The sequence below is a fragment of the Excalfactoria chinensis genome, chromosome Z (assembly GCF_039878825.1).
Source record: "Excalfactoria chinensis isolate bCotChi1 chromosome Z, bCotChi1.hap2, whole genome shotgun sequence".
NCBI classification, from domain to species: domain Eukaryota; kingdom Metazoa; phylum Chordata; class Aves; order Galliformes; family Phasianidae; genus Excalfactoria; species Excalfactoria chinensis.
The window spans coordinates 24,079,678-24,103,053 of NC_092857.1; the positions used below are offsets into that span (position 1 = coordinate 24,079,678).

General features: G+C 37.7%; 1 protein-coding gene across 3 annotated transcripts in view; it reads right to left on the reverse strand.

Annotated features, from left to right (window-relative positions):
- TNPO1 (transportin 1) overlaps positions 1–23,376 on the reverse strand; it is a 51,643-nt gene that overhangs the window by 22,777 nt on the left and 5,490 nt on the right. For all 3 annotated transcript variants that reach the window (XR_011905997.1, XR_011905996.1, XM_072359546.1), the window contains exons 4-11: positions 12,971–13,120; positions 8,834–8,940; positions 7,440–7,573; positions 6,383–6,464; positions 5,519–5,641; positions 2,129–2,247; positions 1,916–1,976; positions 1,139–1,307 (exon numbers count right to left, since the gene is read on the reverse strand). Coding sequence is in view for 1 of the 3 variants with exons in the window: in XM_072359546.1 (XP_072215647.1) it covers positions 1,139–1,307; positions 1,916–1,976; positions 2,129–2,247; positions 5,519–5,641; positions 6,383–6,464; positions 7,440–7,573; positions 8,834–8,940; positions 12,971–13,120 (945 nt within the window). In the remaining 2 variants the exon portion in view is untranslated. The remainder of the gene's footprint in view (positions 1–1,138; positions 1,308–1,915; positions 1,977–2,128; positions 2,248–5,518; positions 5,642–6,382; positions 6,465–7,439; positions 7,574–8,833; positions 8,941–12,970; positions 13,121–23,376) is intronic.

The following is a 23,376-nucleotide window of genomic DNA, read 5'->3' on the forward strand; positions in this document are numbered from 1 at the left end:
TCATTCCTAAACTTCAAAGAACTGTTTTGTTTGTGATGAAAACTCTGGGCATAAAACCTTATGTGGATACGTCTGAATATCCAAACTGCTGAAAAGGCTCTCTAATAGAATCATAGAATGGTTTGGATTGGAAGGAACCTTTAACATCATCCAACTCCAACCCCCTGGCCACAGGAACAAACTTTTCTACAATAAATGTTTCATTATGTAGTGAGAAGAACAGAACAGTCTAACAACATGGCTTGAGAAATTTTTTGAACAAGAAATGAGGCAGCCAATAAAACCAGGTATTTCATTTTTATGACTTTGCAGGAGTTGAAAGAAGTAACCGAAGGTCAAGTAATGAAGCTGTCAAAAAACCTACAGTGCAATCCCCTATTTACATAAGCAAATCTAATTTCTGACTTTCTAGATTAAAAAAATAAATACATATTCTATCAAACAAATCTAAGCTAATTTCTACTGCTCCATAGAAATCATATTTCCTCATTTTACTATCCAAAGTCTTCAGGTTCATAACTGAGAAGTCAGCTTTGGATAAGGAATAACCAGCTAGAGAATCTGTTCTTCCTTTTCAGGCAGTCAGCAGTAGAACCAACAAAGAGAAAAAAGTAGCAGCTGTAAATTCATCTCATGGGGAATATAGTCAGAAGACAAATCCATTGCCTGCTGCAGAACAAGGCTACTTGCAAAATACATTTTAGTTGCATTTGCTGGAAGTCACTACCTTCTATGAGTAAGCTAACAAAAAATATCATGTATCTCAGGTTGTGGCACTTTCCTTCCTTTCCATATGGCCTACTGGTGTAAAAAACCAATGGCAAAGCTCCTCACTGCTACGTCCACTCTTGATAGCTCATGCACTCTATTCTGGTCAGAAGAAATTTTTTTATCTATAAAAGAAAATATTGGTAATAACAATGATACTGTCTGAAATAATCTCCTGCCTCCCTAGCCCGCCCACCCCAAAAAACAGTATCACCCCTGCTCTACCCAAACCACTAATTACATCAGAATTTACTTTCCTCCTGTTCAAAAGCAAAGCCTAATATTTCCATACCCAAAATCTTTTTACTGCAATCCTTGTATTGCACAAGCAACTATATTTTAACACATTTCACACATTGCTTTGACATACTTAAATTCCAGTCAGAAATAGCATCATCATCATCAATTTCATCATCATCATCATCACGATCTTCAATGCCATCTTCTTCGTGTTTCTGAGCTACTGTTCGTGAACGATGAAAACGAGGTCTTATGTCCTGTTCACTATCTGGAATAGCTTCATCTTCTTCAACATCCCCCTGTCATCAAAATGGTTTCATTAATACAACTATGTTACTCAAGGAAATTAAAAATGTATGGTAAAATTTCAGTTCAAGATTTTATATCCATATGAAAGATTCACAGCTCACTTGTGCTGCTTGGCTAACTAAAAATGCCATTGTTCCTGCATTCTGCTGCAGTATTTAAGTGAAAAATTAAACAAGATAAACTGATGTAAAAGTACTAGGTATCCTTCTTGTTAAGAAGCTGCAACTGATAGGAATGAATTAAAAGGCACAGAGATGCACTCTAAAATGCTGGGATACCCTTCAACCTAGAAGCGTATTACAACAGATGAATTTATTTATTTATTTATTTTAAGGTTTCCTTGCAGGAATGGGTCATGAATAACAGTATGTCAACACCCAAACTGGATGGGAGGGGACAGAAGCAAAGCTGGAAACCCCATTGATTATTGTCCAACAAACCCGGTAGTGATAGCATTTAGTATCCCAACAACATCTTGCCCCAGCGAGCCAATTCTCCACTGAATAGACAGTAGACTGGATACACCTATGAATCATTCCAATTCACAGCTCAGAAACTAACCAGATATTTCTACAGAATGAAAGAAATCGATGCTCACCTTCAGCAAAATAATATCTATCTCCGAATACTTCATACCATTCACCAGCACAGGTATCAGCCTACAAAAGGATATTGATATACATCAAAATAATGCTTTAACAAAAAAAGAAAAAAAGATTTTCATTTTTTTTTAAGACAGTGTTGGAACAAGTTCATTGATGTTTAAAGATGACAATTTCAGAAACAATTAATTGTAATTACCAATACTTACTTAGTAAGATGCCGACATAGAACATCCTTACAAATGGGTTGTTCAGCCAAAGTCAGCCAAAATTCACAGGCCTCCAAAGCCACATTTTCATCTTGGTCCTGGGTCCTTAGAAGCATGTACTATGCAATGCAAAAAGAAATGACTTGTGTAAGTTCTAGGTGACCAAAATAAACCACTAATGTTGGAAAGTGTACCCATAAAAACTTGAGTATGCCACCACAGTCTTTTTGTTTCTTTGATAAGGTGGGAAGGTGAGGCTACGGTGAGACTTCTTAATCCTATATCATTCAGACCAAATTTGTGCATTACTTAAGTAAGAACAAAGAAGATATAGACGAGAATACAATGAAGTTTCTGGTGAATATAAAAACAACTTCCCCTGCATTTTTGAATAAAAAGGTACAAGTAAATATATTCAAAATGGAAATAATTTTTAAAATTCCAGTACTGTTACTTCCAAAAACTGACAATGTGACTACCCGAATAAGTAGAACTAACAGGATAATAAATCAATGAACCGAAGTCTCAGTGTTTTCTAGCATGAATGGTAATTCATAGACCCGCTATCAAATCTGTAAACTTGGTATGAAACTTTAACCACACTTAAACAAAAATAAAATGAAATATAAGCATAAACAGAATGTATTTGTATACCACTACTAAATCAGTTTCTTACAGACAACTGACAGAACAATGCTAGGAAGATGGTTGCAACATCCAAAGCAGTAATGCTTACGATTTTTCCATACTGCCACTTATTTCTGAAAAGGTTGGTCTCTTAGTATTAGTGTCTGCTGTAACAATTTTATCAGTGATTTTGACGAGCAGATTGAGTGCACCCTTAGAATGTTCACAGATAATATCAAGTTGGGCAAAAGCGTTGATCTGCTTGAGGCTAGGAAGACTTTGCAGAGATCTGGACAGGCTGGGTCTTTTGGTATACAACTGTCATGGCTTTGCAATTTTGTAATTTTGCTATCAGTATTCCACATCATAACATCATGATAAAGCATGTATGATTTTGATGAATGTGCTGCTCACAAAAGAAGACTGAATGTCCCAGAGAACATCACAGTTAGTCATATGACACGGACTCTATATATCTCACTTCAGTGCTGGACTCGCTCTCTTGGATCCTGCCAGCCATGGGGGAGTGTGTGGAAGCGTTCCAGCCGTTTCGCCTAGAGTTACAGTAGGCCTCTCGGTTTCAGGACTCACTCTCTCCTATTTTACTTGATTCGTTAGCCTTAATTCCAATTATATTGTATTATATTGTGTTATTCTGTATTCCGATATAGTATTTAGTAAATAAGTGTGCCTCCTTAGATTGCTGCCGCTGTATTTATTTTCCTTTTCCCTTTTTCCCTTTTCCTTTTGGGATAGCAGCCCTGTAGGCCATCTATTCCCCTGTCATGGGTGCAGGTAGATTTTAGGTTAACCCATGACAACAACAAGGCTAAATGTTAGATGATTTCAGTCATAACAAACCCATACGTTGGTACAGGCATGGGGAAAGTGGCTGAGAAATTGCCTGGCAGAAAAGGATATGGGAGTGCTGGTCAACAGCTGGCTGAACATGAGTCAGAAGTCTGCCAACCTGGCTAAGAGAGCCAGTGACATCCTGGCCTGTATTAGAAGCAGACTGACCAGCTGGACTAGGGAAGAGATGGTCCCTCTGTCTATAGCACCAGTAAGATGTCACCTCAAGTACTGTGTTCAGCTTTGGGTCCCTCACTACAAGAAATACAGCTGCTAGAACACATTCAGAGAAGAGAAATGAAGTTGGTGCAGGGACTGAAAAACAAGACTTCGGAGGAATGGCCAAGGGAATTAGTGTTGTTTAGCCCAGAGAAGAGGCAGAGGGAGAAACCTCTTTGCTCTCTCTAACAACCTGAAAGGAAGGTCGCAGTGAGATGGATGTTGGTCTTGGGTGCTGGTCTCCTGTCTTAGGTGACAAGCAATAGGATGCAATGAAATGGCACCAAGTCACACACGGTAAGATTTAGATTGGACATCAGGAGGAATTTCTTTACAGTGAGGATGGAAAGGCATTAGAAGAGGCTGCCTAGGGCAGTGGTGAAGTCTCCATCCCTGGACGTATTTAAGAGACATGTGGGCGTGGTGAATAGGAAGGTGAGTTAGTGGTGGACTTTGTAATGCCAGGTAGCTGGTTGGACTTGATGATCTTGAAGGTCTTTCTCAAGCGAAACTGTTCTATGACTCTTATTCTAGAAGCCTCCCAGAAGTTTACTGGTTTTTTTTCCAACTTTTTTCTAGAGGTAACATTTTTTCCCCCTTAGTGTTAACAGACACGTCTTTATCTGAAGAAAGCAACAGGATGCAAGTAATCTTATGACTGCAGTACATTTCTTCATTATCTCTTCATATCATCAATACACTATTCATTTATTACAAGTAATCTTATTGTGCATTATATGATAAAAAAAATCTGACTTTCTACTGACAGAGATCCTATGATCCACATGTTTCGATAAATACCAGCCATGAGCATATAAGTGCAATTTAATAACTGAAAACCTAGGGTCTACTCCTGACAAAATCTGTTATAAAGTTTTCAGATAAAAACAAGAGAATCAGCCCACTCATTTGCCTCTGCGCACCTGGAGGTGCACACTAAAACAAAACAAAACCCAAACAAATCTATTCCTTTATGCTCCAGCTACGTGGCACACAAATTATCACTAAGTTTGTCTGTTTTAAAAACACAATACTGGCCAAGATCTTCTGTTTTAGAGTCACTACTGGATCATCAATATTCTTAATAGTTTAAAAACTGATTCACCATTACCATGAAGACCATTATGTGCATACAAGTTTGTCTTATTTTAAGACCTTCTTCACTTAATCAGAGCAGCCTCTGTATGTGCAGCATTCAGCTTAGAAACTGCCAACCTTCAAAGGGGCAAAAGCAACTTCACCTGAACGCTAAAAAATAGTCACAGTTCTGGGGTATTGCATTTGCACTCATCTAGATCTGCACAGAACTGATGAAAACAGTAACTGTACATGGTTATCCCACATTTGGAAAAAAGGAAGTCTAGACTTTCTTTTAGAACACAAATTCACTACTACTGTATTTTGTTCTCAGCAACAAAATACCAAGTATAATAAGAATACAATCCTGGATTATCTGTGTGGTGATACCACCAGGTTGATGCCCTCAGACAAGCAGGGATGTGTGGAGCAGGCTGCCCCAGAACAACATCCACATAACTTTATTCTTGTCCTTCATGTGCCTGAAAACAGTTTCCAGGATGAGCTGCTCTACCATTTTTCCAAGAAAAAGCATTCCTTAGAACACTTTTTATTTGTACTTATCTCTGCAACCCCAAACCAGTTTCAGCATGAAACAAAGAAAATGAGACTCACCTCAACTATACTAATCATATGAGGAAGAAGACGATCCATTCGAACTTCCAGCAACATTACCAGAGCACGGCAAACATTTTTGCGTACTTCAGGCTCCTCATCAGTAGCCAGTGCAAAAAGATTCTATTGGAAAGCAGTATCAGTTCATAAGTCTCAATTCAATTAGTTTGACTTGCATTTAAATTTATATTACTGGCAAACTAAGGTATACAATAATATAATTGCTACTATCCATTCCCACACCTGAGAACACTTTACTACTTCTTACAGATATTTTCTTTACAGCAAATTATATTTTCAGACTCTCAGTGCACATAGAACACACGACCAAACATTGGGTAATGTTAGATATTGGCATAAAAAACATTATTTCCCGACTTTTTCTTTTCTTCAAAGTTCTAAAGCCATGCTTCAAGGTGCAACAGCTGCACATCAAATACTTCAGATAACCTGAACTACCACCATTCTAGCTCATGTTCATGACTAACACCTAATGCCACCAGTTACCAAGACAGACTAAATGACATGAGGATACCAGTGTTGAACTCTCCACCACAGGTAGTTACAGACTGATATTGTTACTGCTGCACCTTTATATAAATACATTTCCTCCACTTAGGAAAAGGAAATATTTTTCAAAATATTATTTTTTTATGCTGCGACAGTATTTAGACTTAACAATTTGGATTGCAAGCATGCAAAATAAACTTAAATGCAAAGGGTGGATACAAAGTCAAGAACAGGAAGCCCAAAGTAGGGCAGTTAGAAGCAGAGACAGTTATAAAACATTATCTAAAACTCTTGGTAAGTCAGACATGCGCTATGATTTACTCTTGCCTCTCCCAGAAAAGAATGCTCACTCACCTCAATAAAAGCATCTATGTGCATCATAAGAGCTTGAGTTCTACTGATGATAAATTGATTGACACATGCAACAGCGTGAGATCTAGAAACAGAGTAGTTAAAACATACATTTTCTGTGACTTAAGAACATTTTCTAAACTGTACATAGATATAAAAAATCATCCAGCAGGAAACCACACAATGAAAGATCACCTGGAGGCAAGACTGAAAAGGACACTGTACACCAGGTGCAGCCGCACCAGTGTTGAGTAGAAAGGATCATGCCTCTTACCTGCTGGCAGTACTTTGGCTAAAGCAGCCTAGAACAGTACTTGCCTTCTTTGCAGTAAGGGTGCATCTTTGGCTCATTTCAGGGTAAATGCCACTGTTTTTGCTGATAAACAATACCAGGAGCAAGTAAATGCTGGCAACTTCCTATGTCATAATTTTTGCTTGTTAGAACAGTTTAATATAGTACTCAAGGGAAAAGATGAACTCCTTTTGTGGAGTTACAGAATCATAGGGGCTGGAAGGGACCTTTGGACATAATATGGTCCAACCTCCAACTTAATTTGATTGTGTTAAAAGACACGGTTTTCTATGTTTTGGGACAGCTTAAAAAAGAAAAAAAGCAGAAACTTTCTCCTGCAATAACTCAAAAAACAACCCCATTATCAGTAAATGGTATTTTCACTCTCCCATTGCTGCAGCCATTACCAAACAAATGAAGCATGTAAGACAGCTTTTTTTTTTTTTTTTTTTCCTTTTTAAATGATCATGAACAAGTAAATGTAAGAAGGCACAGAGATCCCATGCACCAGTAATCATCATACTGACCTACCTGGTTAACAGATTAAACCTATTCACTGCCTTATACATCTTTCAAATCTACCATCAGCATATGATATCCCATACCAAAGTCATCTTGAATATTATGAAAATTTAACGTGGTGGTTAGAACTTAATACACTTTACTTTTTAAAATCAGAGTAATTTAAGCAGATACATAAAACATCAACCTTTCTTCTCATGTAAATAATATTTCAACATGGATCTGTAGTACAGTATTTAAACCTACCTTATTTTTGGACTGCTGTGCTTGAAGAACTGTAAGAATTTAGGTATCATGATATTGAGTGGTCGGTCCAATACATCACTATCTAATATTTCAGCAGAATCTTCACATATCTTCTGAAGAGCGCCAAATGCACCCTGTGTAAAAATCAAGCCACACACTTGTTTCACATTCTGAAGACAGCAACATCTCAGAATATGCAATTTCAGCACATTACTACAGTACCTGTACTGCCCTAGAACTGGAATAAAATTGAAACACACTTATGGCCCTTTTATTTAATATTTTACACCTTAACTTCTAAGATGTCAGAATGGTCAAACAACTGATAAGTGCTAATTAAATGCTCCTCTGCTCAATTGTATTTTTAAAAATGCTTAAAAGGTAGCTCCTTTTTTTCTTCTGAAAACAGAATCAAAACTCTACATAACAGCACAGCACCCTAGACCAGCCTTTTCATTGATAGAATAATTTTATACAAAATGCTTTACACACTTCCAACCCGGGTCATTCTGTGATTGTGTGATTATGGAGACAGCATCAAGTAACTAAGATTGTGTGTTCATAGATTTTTATTTCTTTTAAATCAAACAGAACTTTTTTTTCTCCACAGTCTGAAACAGTTAGGCTGGCATTCAATTATTTTCCTTCATACACACTGGAAAAAAAAAGTTCACCTCATACTAGCCTGAAATAGAATGTCGGATCATGGTCCCAGATGATGCTACATGAACAACGAACAATTTGTATAGGAAACTGGTAATCACAGCCTGAACCTCTGATTAACCATCTGAGGCAAGTGTCAGGTCAGCCATAGGAACATAGGTGAAGGTAATCCAGCTGTGCTCTCAGAAGGGGTGGAGCTTGACTCCACCTCTCCTAGACTTCATTTGACCACCATGATGGCAGCAACTCTTTTGGAGATCGCTCCTTTGTGGAGTCTGGGTGACCAGCCTCAACTTTTTCCATCTAGACTGAAGGCCTCAGAATTGTGAGTTTTTTCTGTAGATAACCCTTGGCTATCTATTATACCACCATTCTTGTATTATTTCCCACTGTACAGTGTTTAAGTAAGAAAATTCAATGTCAGTGTGATGATGATTTACTTAAACCATTAGGCACCCCATGCAGGACACTTTGTATCTCAGATGTCTTGACAATTCATCTCCATCCTTAATTCTGCTTTTATGTAAAATAAACAAATTCTTTTTAATGAATGCTGAGAACAAGGCATGAGAGTAGAATAATAAATATCTAAACTTGAGCCACTGTTACCAGAAGAGACTGTAGATGTATGCACATACAGGCATAAAATACCATTAATATATGCTGTATGTATGAAGAGATAAAAATAATCAACTTCAGACGATAATCTGTTTTAGAATAAGTCTCCTTACCTCACAAGTATTGTAGTCCTCTGAATCTAAGAGGCTGCAAAGCTTTGGTAAAAGTTCAGGCCAATTCTGTAATTCTCCTTTTGAAGCAATGGTTGTTATCAGAATACCTAAGTGAAAAAGAGGAATGAGGGAAATGAGATATAATTTTCTCAGGTATCATACTTATTTTTTCTTTTTTTTTCTCTTCTAGAAGAACAAAAGAATTAAGAAATGGCAAGCATAAAAAGAGGAAGTACATTTAATTACAAATAGTATTTGAAAGGCTTTGAAATGCAAAGGATGGCTGTGCCTTCCTCTCACCACAAAGGGCTCAGGATGTAAGAGCAACTCCAATTAAGGAAACAATCACGCCCTAATACTAAGACAGGTTTGGCTGTAAATTTACTAAACACAGTATGCACTTAAGACACCTCTTATTATGTTATAAAAGCATGAACACAGGACGTGCACCAGGCTGGCTGTCATCCAATAAACTTAAAATCTAGTAGTGAAGTTGTGAACAGACAAATTAAGCATGTTTACACAAATTATGAAATCATGCTACGACTGAAATACTTAGTTAAGAGCTTGAACACAATGGCAGGTGATCAGCTCTACAAGTTGACTGATTCAGATCCAGCAAATAAACAAGACAGTCCAACAAGTCATTAATTCTATTTCCAGCACACACAGAAAACTCAAAAAAAAAAAATAATAAATAAATAAAAAAATTGGGGAGAAGAACACAGAAAGCTCTCTAGGTACTGACTTTGTACAAGACAAAATGAAATGGGTAGCATAATTTATATATAACTGATGCAGACATTTACCTCTAGTAAGTAAAAACACTAAAGAATGTGGTATTACTACAACTAATAATCTTACAAGCTAGAGGTTTTCCTTTCCTAAGCACTTTAATTGAATAACCATATACCATCTTCGTTTGGGTAAAACATTAAAATGCTCATTCAGTGGATAAGCACGTAGGTTAGCTTTACAGAGCAAAAGATATTCTGGGAATGACATAAGGTAACAGAAGACATTCATTACACTTCCATTGATGCAATAGTGCTGGAAAGACCAAGAAGACAACAGGCAAATAAGAATAACGGGAGGTAAAAAACAATTATACAGTTCACAGTACTCATTTATATCCAGCTTTTTTCATAACTGCAGCTGAAAAGATTCCTATAAGTCTGCACAGGGACCTCTGGGTCCACCCAGCCCAACCCCTGCCCATTCACGAAGACCCAGATCAGGGTACCTATACCTAGAGAACTTCTAAGATCTCCAAGGAAGAGACTGCACAGCCTCTCTGGGAGACCCGAGTCACAGCTCTGTCACCAGCACAGTAAGGAAGTTTCTGGTGTTCAGGAGGAACTGCCTGTGTTGCAGTTGGTAATCACTGCCCCTTGTCGTAGCACTGGGCATCACACAAAAGAGCCTGGCTTCAGCTTCTTTGGACTCTCAGCTATTCATATACATTGATGATATTCCTCCCAAGCCTCCTCTTCTTCAGGCTGATCAGCCTTCTTCCTCTCCTCCAGCCCTTCAATCATCTTGGCCTTTTGTTGGACTGCACTCAGTATGTTCAGGTCTGCCTTGTTCTAGGGGGTATGGAACTGCACACAGCACTCCAGGCACCAAGCAAAGGGGGAAGGATCACCTCCTTCAACTCACTGGCAATGTTTTGACTAATGCAGCCTAAGATACTACTAGCTTTCATTTCTGGAAGGTCAACTTGCCAACTCATGAAGGTAAACTGAACTTCTCAAAAAGAACAAAATACATCAATGCTCTTGAACCCAGAGAAAGTATTGCATTGCAAAACTGCCTCCCCACATTAAAACTGGCACAAATTAGTAGAATTAACGTGGGTTCAGAAGCAAACATACGTATAAAATTCCTTAAACTTTCATGACAAACAAGAGAGAAAAGTCACATGTCAAGTCTTAAATGGGTTGGTAGTTTTGGAAAAGGTCCTAGAAGTGCTTTCAGAGGGCAAGCAAGTGGAAAACAGTAAGCAATTTTCATGAAGGCTTATTCCAGACAGAAGCAGGATAACTTAAGAGGAAATACTTTGAAACATGCAGGAAAGAAGAAACTTGAGGCTGCTGCTCCATTCAAAAGAGGCACACATAGTTCAGACCATTCACATCATTATGAGCTTTCTGTACAGGTCTGCAGAGAAGTCATTTAATGTTGCGTCTGTTTGGTTTTGTTTTTACTTTTTTAAATTATGTAAAGAAACTAGTAGACACAAAGTAAAAAACAGGCTATCAAGTACTTGCAGAGACAAAGACTATATAACATTTGAAGTTGTGTGAAAAGTTTTAAGAATAATGGGGAAACGGGCATAAGAATTAAGCTTTAGATAGTCATGCTCATATTAGAAAAAATCCACATGAACTTCTGATGCATTTCATCTCCTTTACATTGTGAAACTCCTCCTGCCTCCTGCTTTATTTGGACAACAGGGAACACCAGACATTAGCCTTAGTTGTTCCTCTATGATGCTAAGTCACAGAAACGCAGACAGCAGATGAATGACCAAATTAAATAAATACTCAGCTTAGCAGTTTCTGACTTCTGATGTATTCGAGCAAGAGCTGACAGCTAAAGGAACCCTTCCTTCTCACCAACAACCTAAGCAGGAAGGTTAGAAATCTGAAAGTAAAAATCTTTACAATTATGCTCTTTGATGTCTAACGAAATTCAAGTCAGTATTACGGAATCTTTTGCTATGTCACTTGACAAATACTAAACCTAACAAGCACAGCTATTCAGCAAGGAGAGCGCCAAGCATGTGAAATACTCCAAAAGAATGTCAGAAATCATTAAAAACATGAGTGTAATTGTCACCTCTTTCCTGACTATTTCAACTACAGGCAACCTTCCCTGACAGCATCAACGCGATAATGAAAAAAAAATAATAATTAAATAAAATAACACAAAGAAAACAGCTAAGCTCCATACTTTTACAAAAGCAACATGGAAAAGATGGGTTGCTTCTTTTTTTGCTTTGTTTTGGGTGGTACTTTGTAGCTCTTAAAATTTTATTTCTAAAATCCTTCATCCTAAAGCTAATTTCATGGCAAAATCACACCCCTGAAGACAATCATTTGCCTTCATTTCCTTTCCAGAGCGAAGCCTCTTCAATGCTGCCACTACTCTTATCCATCTATTTTGCCTGTTAACTTTTAAGCAGGGCCTGCCCAGACTAGAATCCCTGCAAAGATTTAAGAACTGTCATAAGCATCTCCTAAGTAGATGCATTCAATTCCCATCAAGTTTGTGGGCCTTCAACACATATAGCACACATTTTAAAATCTGAATCCACATTGGCATAAGGGTTTTTAAAAACCTGTGCCACATTACACAGGGAAGTTTCACATGGTTACTCATTTAGGGCTTAAGAACAGAGAAATTATAAACAATTGAACTGATCAGGTTGCCTCCATCTTGGTCATAAGGTGTCTGTTTTTGTCTGGACAGCACCAGATGTCTGAGACCACAAAAGGAGTGAAGGCCACATTACTTCTTCTCTTATGCTATTTCAATGCTGCTGTATTCACTTGTCAGAATTCCAGAGATCCTATTTATGGGTCACTCATTAAACTGACTGTGCCTGAACAGCAAAAACCTGTATGCACTTCTGACTAGAAAATACCAACAAGCAATGCAGGTAGGTAGTAAAACATTTACATGTAGGTGATATCAAGATGCTGGTGGGTACTGGACAGAAGTCAGGAGGATCCAACGTTTATTTCATATGGGAAAGTACGCAGCAGGCACTAAATAGGAACCCTTACGTAAGCATACAGTTCAACAGTTGATACACATCTTCTGAGTTCATACATGTCTGAATACTCCCTGCAAGGATCACTTAAAGCTCAATAGTAATTAAACTATTGACTCACAAACAGTTCCTACTGGAAATCTAAGTAGAATTGCTTGAAAACAACCCCACAGAAAAAAAAGCTCAGAAACAAACAAAAAAACAACAGTAACTGCAGCGTTTGAGGCACGGACTCAGATGTGAACAATCCAAAGTAAATAGTTTTAGGAGTTTAATAGCTCTACAGTTCACCAGTGAAGCTCCAATTTAGCCAATCTGCATATTGAAAATGTTACTGATATCAAGAAGGGCAAACTTACCTACAGTAGCTCTAATTAAGGGAGAGGAATCACCAATGTTGTTCAGACATTCACTTTTGATGAAGTCAGTTACCCCATTTGGAAAGTTGTGAAAATGTGCTTTTACATTATTCTTCAAGATGAGACCACTCAAGGAACGTGTTGGTTCATCTGCAACAGAAAATAAATTACATTCAAACTTTGATTAGTTCATAGGGTAAGGTAGATTTGTACAGCAGTGCGACAAGAATAAAACTTACAGTGAGATACTAATCTTTATTTCCTTACATCTCCTACCAGCTACAACTGCCAACTCATTTAACAAAGCTTTTTAGGTTCAGAATTCAGTATTTCTGTTTATTCAAAATTGAAACATCAGTACTGCCTAGCCTACATTTTCAAGTTTTCTACAGATACAGGCAAGGAATACATTTTAATTTTCAAGGTATAGGAGACTCATACCTGAAACTGGTTAACTGGTTATTTTAAACACTCTGATTATACTGACAGACTTGTTATAATACTGTTACTGTAAAAGTTGATGACAACCCAGCTTTCACCGAAGTAATGCCAACAGATCACGTAGGCACTGTGCAGCAAGTTCTCTGACCTCTCATCTGGGCAAGAAATAAGATGTTCAAGTTTCCTTTGCATCAAGAATTACAGCTTGCACAAGATCTATTTCAAGCATTCAAAACTATCAATATCCAAATAGAAGTAATGCTAAGCAAAATAAGAGATGCCTCTCAAAAATAAGGTATTTCAATACCAAAGTTACTGCATCACAACTACTAGGACTCACAGTACACCCACGATGTCTGACTGCCAGTTGGAAAAGTAATCTATTGTGATCTGGGCTACTTTAAAACAAAACAAAACAAAACAAAAAAACAAAACACAGAACTCAGAAATGAGGGTTTTGTTCAGAAATTGAAGTTCAGTCTCACCAGCTGATTTTACCTGAGCTCCAAAACTAACTAGAAAGCCATCATGCACTCTTTAATCTAATTTCCACATTCATATTTTGTTAAAGAAGAGTTGCTTTTCATGTTCCATAACTATAAACACAGTGATACAACACAGCTTTTACAGAAAGTAGAATAGCTTTGTAAACCAGGAAGTAATGTTTTACATGCACACTTGAAACAATTCTGAAACTTCACCTTTTGGTGAAGGTCTTTTGAATACCTACCACACTCTAAACAGCACAAAAATAAATACCGTTTCCCTTTACTTCAAGGACCAACAGATTTTATGGAAGACTGGGGAAAAAACTGGTTAAAAGGCGTTATTTTAGATAAAACTGCTAGAGACTGGATGAGCAGGCACACTTTTAACAATCAGAGAACTTGGTTAAGAGCTGTGGCAAATAGCAGTAATGCTGTTAATACTGTTTGCCAAACCAAACTGAATAATTTCATTATTTTGTTCAAAGTTTTGAAGTTACCATCATAAGGTCCTGGTGGAAAATGATGAAATGAAAGAAGTTCTCACTTGAATGCTTTATCAGTCACAGGTTTAACTCACTGAACTAGAAGGAAAGTCTCTACATCTACTATTACATCAATTGAATATGTCAAACTCTGATTGCTTTACATAACTAATCCATTGATAACACTTCTGCAAAAAATCCAATTCTCCAAAAGTGATTAAAAGGTCTAACCTGAGTACAGTGTATTAATATTTTCTCTCTATGGTTTATTTTTGTAGTGCCTCAAATTCTCCATTAAGGAAAAGAATTAATTCATTAGAACATGTGGCTATGATCACAAGAGAAAAAAGTCACTTCAGTTTAACCAAGTAAAGATACAGGTACAAAACTATAAATAAATAAAATTAAAAAAATTCCTTACATAGAGTAAGACTACTTTTCATTATGTTCTCTCAATGGATTCACACTGAAAATTACGTTTCTGTCAAAAGACAGAGAATTCATGAAGCAACAGAAGGGAGGAAGATTAAAAACATAACGCAGAACCAATCACCACCATGCTGAAGTAGCAAGCAGAGATCATGAATACAGGCTAAAGAGATTGCCAATTGGACTCTAACTATGTGAGTTAAAGAAGCAGCATGGAATCTGATACTCAAGCATTTCTAAAACCACACTATAGTCAGAGTCTGAGTTTGAGAATCTGAGTATGACATGACTGCAGAAAGATATTTATGGAATCCAGAGCGTTCAACAGCTTAACAGCTACACTGACAGAAAACAGTAATATAGGCCTAGATAGAGTTTTTCTGTAACACCAATATTACAAGCAGATGGTCTAAGAGCTGAATAAGACACTCTTTAGTCTTCTGAGATTCTGTGATAAATTCTGTCAGCCATATGTTTCAGCCATCAAAAAAGACCACAGTCTTGCCTCCTTCTATCCTAGTCAACATTATAGAATTTACAAGAACATATAGTACAAGAAAGAAGGAAAGTGAAGCAGACTTATGGCATTTGATAGCATCTTTGGTGCCAAATAAAGTAATCAGTAGAAGAATCTCCCTCTCACCACACCTCACTTTACAATAAAACTACACCATTCAAACATAATTCAACCCTCAGTAGATTTTCAGCTTTGTTGAGAGGCCTTAGCACTAGTTCAAGAACTTAATGCCTAACAGAATTAATGCATACCTGTAAGAAACTGTTATCAGCTACTTTTAAGACCACAACTGTGTCTTTACAACTATGTTTCTACAGTACATTCGCAAACTACCCTACCTCCTCTAATCACAGCCTGTATGACACAAGCAAATGTGTGAAAGCAGTCAGACTTTTGTAGTACACTTGAAAGTCCAAGCAAGCTAATAAAAAGGCAACAACACAGAAACCATATGAAGTGCTTCACAATATAAAACCACGTGTAATCTCTTACTCCCTTCAGTAAAATATCTGCAGTTGGCATAGGTGCCATGATGATAGGTTAGAATCCTGCCTGAGTGGACAAGTTGTCACACAGCTAGGTATTAATGGGTGTTAACTTCACAGAGAAAGAGAGCTGAAAAAATGGTGTCTCCTATTCAAGAAGGTAGGTGCCTGAAGACACCATGACCTCTTTGCAGACTGTCAGAAGGCAGACTTGCTGCTAAACATAACAGTGATGTCAGAACAGTTTCAGTGTGTTATCTTGGAGTGATGCAACACGTACAGTTGATTAGCTCACCACCTTCAAGAAGCCAAATCTGGCGTTATAAAAAAGGAATCACTTCTCTTGGTCCACTTGCAATATTTACGTGCAAATAAGAATGTCTCTCCTTCAGCATTAAGTAGGACTGGAACCCCAGAAAAACCACCACCAATAACAGTATCCACAGTATTACTCCTAGCTACAGAGCTGAGTATCTTTCCTAAAAGCAATCTGAAAAGCCATATAAAAATGCATCCTAACCCCACAGATACCTAACACTAATAAAAACTGACTTCTCTAAGTAGCTAAGAATAACTCCCGCTTTCGGAAAAGCATTTTAAAAATTCCTTCTCCTCTTTTTAAATGACAATTTTTGCTCTTCAGAACCACAAAAGACTTTACTTTGCTGTCCCTTCTAATTGCAGAAGATACTGAGGGGCAACAACATCTAGACCGAGCTCTTGAGTACCAATAATGGCTGAAGACTGCATTCAGCTCTCCACTGGTAGCTCAGACCTGCAGAACCTGACTAAGTTATTCCTCCCTGGTGAGATTACCTGCTTCATCAGAAGCAGCACAGATTGACCATTCAGGCTAGTACAGATATTTATTTCAGTATCTTCAAGGAAGAAGCATTCATGTAACTTCAAGAGATCAGAATGGATGTTTCCTTAATCAGACTATTTGCGGCTGCACAGGCAGCACAGTAATTCTTTTTTAAGTATTCCAGAGGAAGTTCAGCATGAGCCAGCAGCATGCCCTGGCAGCCACAGGGCTAGCCACACTTGGGGTCATCAAATACAGAGTAGCCAGCCAGTCAGATGTGATTCTCTCACTGTATTTAGCATTGTTACAGTCTCACCTTGAGTACAGTGCGCAGTTCTGGGCTCCACAATATATAAAGGATGTTAAAATACTTGAAAGCACACAGAAGAGGGAACATGGGTAGTAACAGGACTGGAGGGCACAACCTGTGACAAGAGGCTGAGGACACTCTAACCCAGTCTGGAGGAGGCCAAGAGGACCTCAGTGTACCCTGCAGCTCCCTGAGGAAGGGAAGCAGCGGTGGTGCTTGGGTTCTGCTTCTCGGAACTGATGGCAGAATGGAAACAGCACAGAGCTGCCAGGGGAGAATCAGGCTGGGTGGCTCTGGGAAACATTTCTGAGCTGTAAGGGTACAGGCTTCGTAGTGAGGTGGCTGATGCCCCATTCCTGTCAGCGCATGTTGGAATTGATGACCTCTGTAGTTCCCTTCCAACTGTTCTGCACTCAGATTTTCCCTATCTTCCTTCCTCCCCAATGAAAGGCAGCTGATGAAGTCTGAGGTAGAAACTGAAAACAGACTAACGACAGATTTCAAATGACTTGAAAAACAAAAATCAGCAGAGACACATAGCAAAGCTTCTTAGATAGTCTTATTTTCACTGGTATTCAGTGGTATGGTATTATATACCATATATTATATGGTGGCAGAAAATTGGTCCTTTGCTCATAGAAAGAGCTCTTGTGAAGTAAATACAAGGAAAAAAATATTTTAAAAAATAATAATAACAAAAAAAAAAAAAAAAAAAAAAAAAAAAAGAGAGAGAAGAAATTCATATGGAGGAGTAATTAATTAAAAGCACATAACTACTCTCTAGTTTCTTATTTCAGGAACACCTCCACTAGTGCCAAAATTATATCTTGCCATTTCCCAGAATGCAACCTAATACATCTAACTAAAGAAACAACTTTTTATTAAGCTATATCTACAGGATGCCAGCAGCAGAAGTCAGGAAAACTTCCAACGCACAGCACCCAATACAACACCAGTGGTGGCAGGAGTCATTTATTTTGTAGTCCCCAATAGTCACTGAACAGCCTGAACAGTATTCTGAATTACTCAAATTGATGACAAGGCCTCATTTCACTTATCCAATTAATCCTTGTGTTCCAACAGCTATTAGCATGATGGATCGTCTCATTTTAAAGTTTGTTTTAAAATACAACATTCACCTTCAATGCATTCAAAGTGAACAAACTTCATCTAATCAAGTCATTTCTTCAGAGGAATTCATTACTTCAACTCTGAATTCATTCACTGCCAAATAGGTAGCTCCCACCACAACACTTGTCATTTCCTTCCCCAACACACTAAGGTACTTCTCCATCATTCCTGTTTGTGCAGAAGCAAAAGGATGATACTATATGAATTATGAGTGCCCAAGCTTTTGGTTTGCCTGGATTGCACTGAGCGAGGAGGCATTGTCTTGGGCTGTGTATAAAATAGATAATATAGTTAACATGTAAATAACAAAACTGCTTTTTTTTAAAAAAACAAAAAACAAAAAACACAACAAAAAACATTAAAAAGAAGGGTAACAAGAACATAAAACTTGCTTTTGTGAAACTAATGCACTGACATCTGCTTCAATGGCAGGGGACTCAATTCTCTCAGTGAGCTCTCAAGGTCAGGATTAGGGATTGTCAGAGATTTTTCTTTATCTAATCTTACACTTCCTATGCTTCATACTTCACAACAGCTGTTCACAAATGTACATATTACCAAAAAGTGATGACATGAATAAGGCGTGTTTGTGATGTAAAGGATATTTCTCTCTGCTAAGATAGGTCCCATAAAAGTATAACAAAGAGACACGATCAAATTGTTGAGTTGAATGTTTGATTGCAACACTATTTTTTTCTGTGCCGAGGTGCATACACTACAGATGTTGCAGTCACTCATCTAAGAATTTTGCTTAAAAATTGCCACGCAGCATATGTTATTAGTAAATAATACTCCATCAATCTGCAGAATTATTATAAATCAGAAGTCTTATTAATCAGGTTTTGTTTCACAACCTTATATTGGCTACTTTCTTGACAACTTATAAAGCCAGGCTTACATAAGAATGATTTGAAATTACATCTAATCTTGAAATATACATCAATTCTAATGTTTTGAAATACAGGCCCTTTTTTCTTGTGTTTCACTTTTATCTGCGTTCTAGACTTTGTCACGAAACCCTTAACTTGCAATATTACTTCCATGCCTCCCCTAAAAAGTGGCCATGAAATGCACAGCTCAAAGTTATAAATTCTGAGAGAAACTGAATAAATGTAGTATATGTGGTATAATGTGTACGATTAATTAATAATTCAGCATGTCTGCTTAATAACAAAAAATGTGTCTTCACAAGCACAAACATATGCAGGTAGGTTGAAGTGGTTTTCAATGTTTTACTTGCTAAGCAGCATAAGCATATGTAATGTGTAACACATGGTGAGCTTTGATTTACTGTATGTGTGGCAGATGCAAGAGGTGGAGTTAGCACTGTGATGTGCCTTCCTCTTTTCCAGCTGCACAGTCAATGCTTGAGCTGAGCACAACTGACCCACTAAAAATTTTGCTAAAAATCACATCATAGTATTAAAATTTGTGATCTTCTGGGACCGTGCATTTTTATTCTTGGAAACAGAGGATGAAAGTCCACAGTTAAAAGTCCTTATAGGCTCAAGCACCTCTGAAATGAATCAAATACTTCTGCTTGGGGCATTTAGAAATCACACCAGCAATGACTCCCTTTTTCTCTGTGGAAACACCACACAGGGATACTGGATACTGCTTTTTAAGTACTTTTTAACATGAGAAAGAACAAAATAAGTGTCACTGAATGGGTGAGTTCAACTTAGCAAAGGTATACAAGGAATGACTCCTGTAGTAGACTACATTCACTTCACCTACACTAAGGTAAGGCATTAAAGAACTGACTGAAGACCTCCAACTTAGCCAAAAAATAAAGTTTCATTTACTTCAGGGTTAAAACATACCTTACCCAATTTTACCTGAACTTCATAATAATAATAATAATAATAATAATAATAATAGTCTGATAACCTTAAAAACCAAGGGGAAGCCTGAAAAATTCTGACCTGTCACTTCAGACAACACAAATATTGTAAGATTTCACTCCCCATATGATCTTACTTACAGTGAATAGCACCTCTGAAGAACATACACCAATCTGAACAAGGAAATGAAGGTACTAAACTAGAGAACAGATTATATAATCAACAAACTTGTAACTGTACCTACTCTTCCAGAATGCTTTCCTTCTATGGGATTCAGGAATAGGTAAAGAGATAATAATGGAGATCCCATACTCTCAGATTAAGGACTTCCAAGAAAACATTCCTGAAGCATTGAATCACATAATGCAATCCACTGGATAATTTCAATGCTTCTTTAAAGATTCTTAAAAGAAAAATAACTGTCACTTCTCACATGTGGTATGTATGCCATAAAACTACTTAGGCAAAGAATTTTACTAAAGTCTGCTTTGCAATATCCCTAGGGAGGGATGGAACGGAAGAATTGGCTGCCATACAGGACAAAAATCCACACAGATTTAATGGTATGATTTGACAAAAATCGATCATCTCAGAATTTGGTTCCCCTTAAGAAGTCTATGAATCTCAATTACTTCTTGCATTGACTACTAATACTGAGTTTAATTTTATTTTAAATGTATCAGAGTTGAAGGAAAAAATATTTTGCCATAGTTTTCACTAGAAGAACCCCACCCATGCTATGAAGCATTTGAAACTGTACATTTTAAAGGGTACATTAACCTTACTTTACTTCTGAACTGTAATCCCATCAGATATCAGATTCACCCCTTGGCAGCTATTTTAGTCTTTCTGATAATGACTAGATTATGTATTTTGTAAAGGGGGGCAAGTGGGGTGGGAAGGGAGGGAAGGCTAGAAGAGATAGTTTTAATTTCCTAGTCAAAGCCTGTGAACTTATTTTCTGGTTTAATCCTGCTCATTAAAAACTTCTTCCCAAATGTGCAAGTTTGTTAATCAATACTTGATTCTCATACAGTCTTTCTCTTGCTCAGATTCAAATTTCTTTTAACACCAACATACCATGAAAGAAATATTCCATAGTGGAAAGGACTCATGAAAACACAGACCAGATCAAATTTAAATTTCAAAACTTATCAGAAAATATTCACATCAGATCCACAGGGCTACTCTGGGACCTAGTAACAGTTTATAAAAAGCCATTTCAAAATCCACTTGCAAACATGACTGAATTGTTATCCTAAGTTACCACGTGTGCTGACTTTCCAATTGAAACAAAAGCTTCTGGAGAGTGCAGGGGTTGAGAGGAGGTAGAAGGAGTGGAACAAAAATACCAAATTCAGTGGAAAAACTGTGTGAAAGTAAAATACTCTGAATGACTAAGTCATCACAAGACAATATCGAGAGTAGTTGAGACACCATTTGATCTCTAATTGCTATAAATCCAAACATTTTGGAAGTGAACTTAAAAGGCCACCCTTAAAGACTACCAGAAAGACTGTACAGTCCTCAAGCACTGCTCTCAATCCCAACTCATCCACCTCTGGAATATACATTTGTCACAAGGACTATGATCCTTGAGTGCAACAGCCTCACACAAAACTATGATCTGTCTACTGAGTGAGACTAGTGAGACCACAGACTGGAGTTCCCACAATAGGATGGGCTGAAGCATGGGTCACCAAAACATGATCCAAGATCAGAACAAAAAGACTTAGTTATCTGTCTTGTTGCAGCTACACAGCAGAAAGTCATCATGACTATTGCCTGTTTGTCTCAATATATGTTAGCCTTAATCCTGGCAAAAAGTCTAGCAGAACACTTAAAAGGCAGAAGGAAGTAGAAGGACTCGAGGCTTTACAGAAAGTATTCATAAACATACTTTATCTCTCGTGTAAGCAACATAAACAAATATAAATATAACAAAGGAACTGTTTGTCTGTCTTAACTAGAACAGCAAGTATATTAGTGGCCTTTTTACTCTAGATAAAGGGGTATTAGGTCTGTCATATCTTACCTAAGCAGTGGTAAACACTGACACCACTTCTGTTCTTGCAATTTTATATAAAGCATCCATCATCTTTTAAGCTGCATTAAGCCATGCAAAAAACCACATGAATTCTGCCGTATCATAAAGGCAGCTTCTTTTTTGTAACTGAGGTGTGAAGACCTTACTCAGTAGTGAATGTAAGCATAAAAGGAGTAGGAATCACCCACAGATACTATTAAGCCTCAAGTTTAGCTTCTCTTCAAAGCTGAACAGAGAACAGTTAACCAGGAAGCAACATAGTAATTTTTTGCTGATGCAAGCAGGCTGTCCCATCTCACAGTATGTTGATACAACATTGCATAAAATAAACCCACTATGCCACAATCACCACTGTCATCACCTAGTACTCCCAATAAGGCACCAAGCCAGTGTAGCGCCACAAAATTTATCTGCCAGTTTTACACTTGTGAAACCAAGAAGAAACAGCTGCAGTAATACAAGTATTTGAATGACAACGCATACTTCATTTTGCCCAAATAAGGATGACCTTTGAGCGCAGTGCTTCTTGGTAAGTACCTTCTAGAGACCTGTATCCCAGCCTTCAACGGGATCGTGTTTTATTCCATGAGCTTGAGTACTGTCTGACTGCAGGCCTCAGTGGAGCAGCCAACTAAGCAAGCAAAGTTATTTGCTTGCAGAGACACAGGACTCAGGCCAAAAACAACATGGTATAACCCATACTAAAATAAAATAAGGGTGTTTAAAATTCACTTCAGTCCATCCTTACAGAATTCTAACTTCCTCGAGCTTTCGCCTACATGTTATCTTTACACAGTTTCCTCAGCAGTAGCTTCAACAGTAGCAAAAACGTTATGTATGGATAGCCACACCTGTTGTCACACTAAGCTCCCTTCCACCCGATGTACTAGCTAATTTAACATTTCAATCCCCACTGAATAAGCTATGATCACAGTCAGAGAGAAGCATGAACTTCCAACAGCATGGGTATCTCAGCTTCTGCCTGTGGTATAAAGCACAGTGCTTGTCTTCCCTAGCCAAGAGCCTTAAAGGACAGACTGCCAAGAGAATCCTCTTAAGAAGGAGAAAGTAAAGAAAACTTTCCCAGTTGTACTCAAGATAGACTCCATCACATTTCCCCTGCAGTTCCAAAAAGAATGCAAAAGTATCTTAACTACTTAATAGCATTTCTAAGGTCCCTTTCTTTCCCTTGCTTGAGCAGGAATAATGACAGAAGGCTCTTGGCCATTGGATTCATAGCAAATCCATCCAAGAGTTCCGCCACCATCCTTAGTAGTCCTACATAGCAAAGCAACAGGACATTTAGGTGTTGGTAAATTCTGTGGAAAAAACACCAACACTGGACTCACTATGACAGAATCACAAAATGACTGAGGTTAGAAGGGACCTTTGGAGATGATACAGTCAGCCCCTGCTTAAGCAGGGAT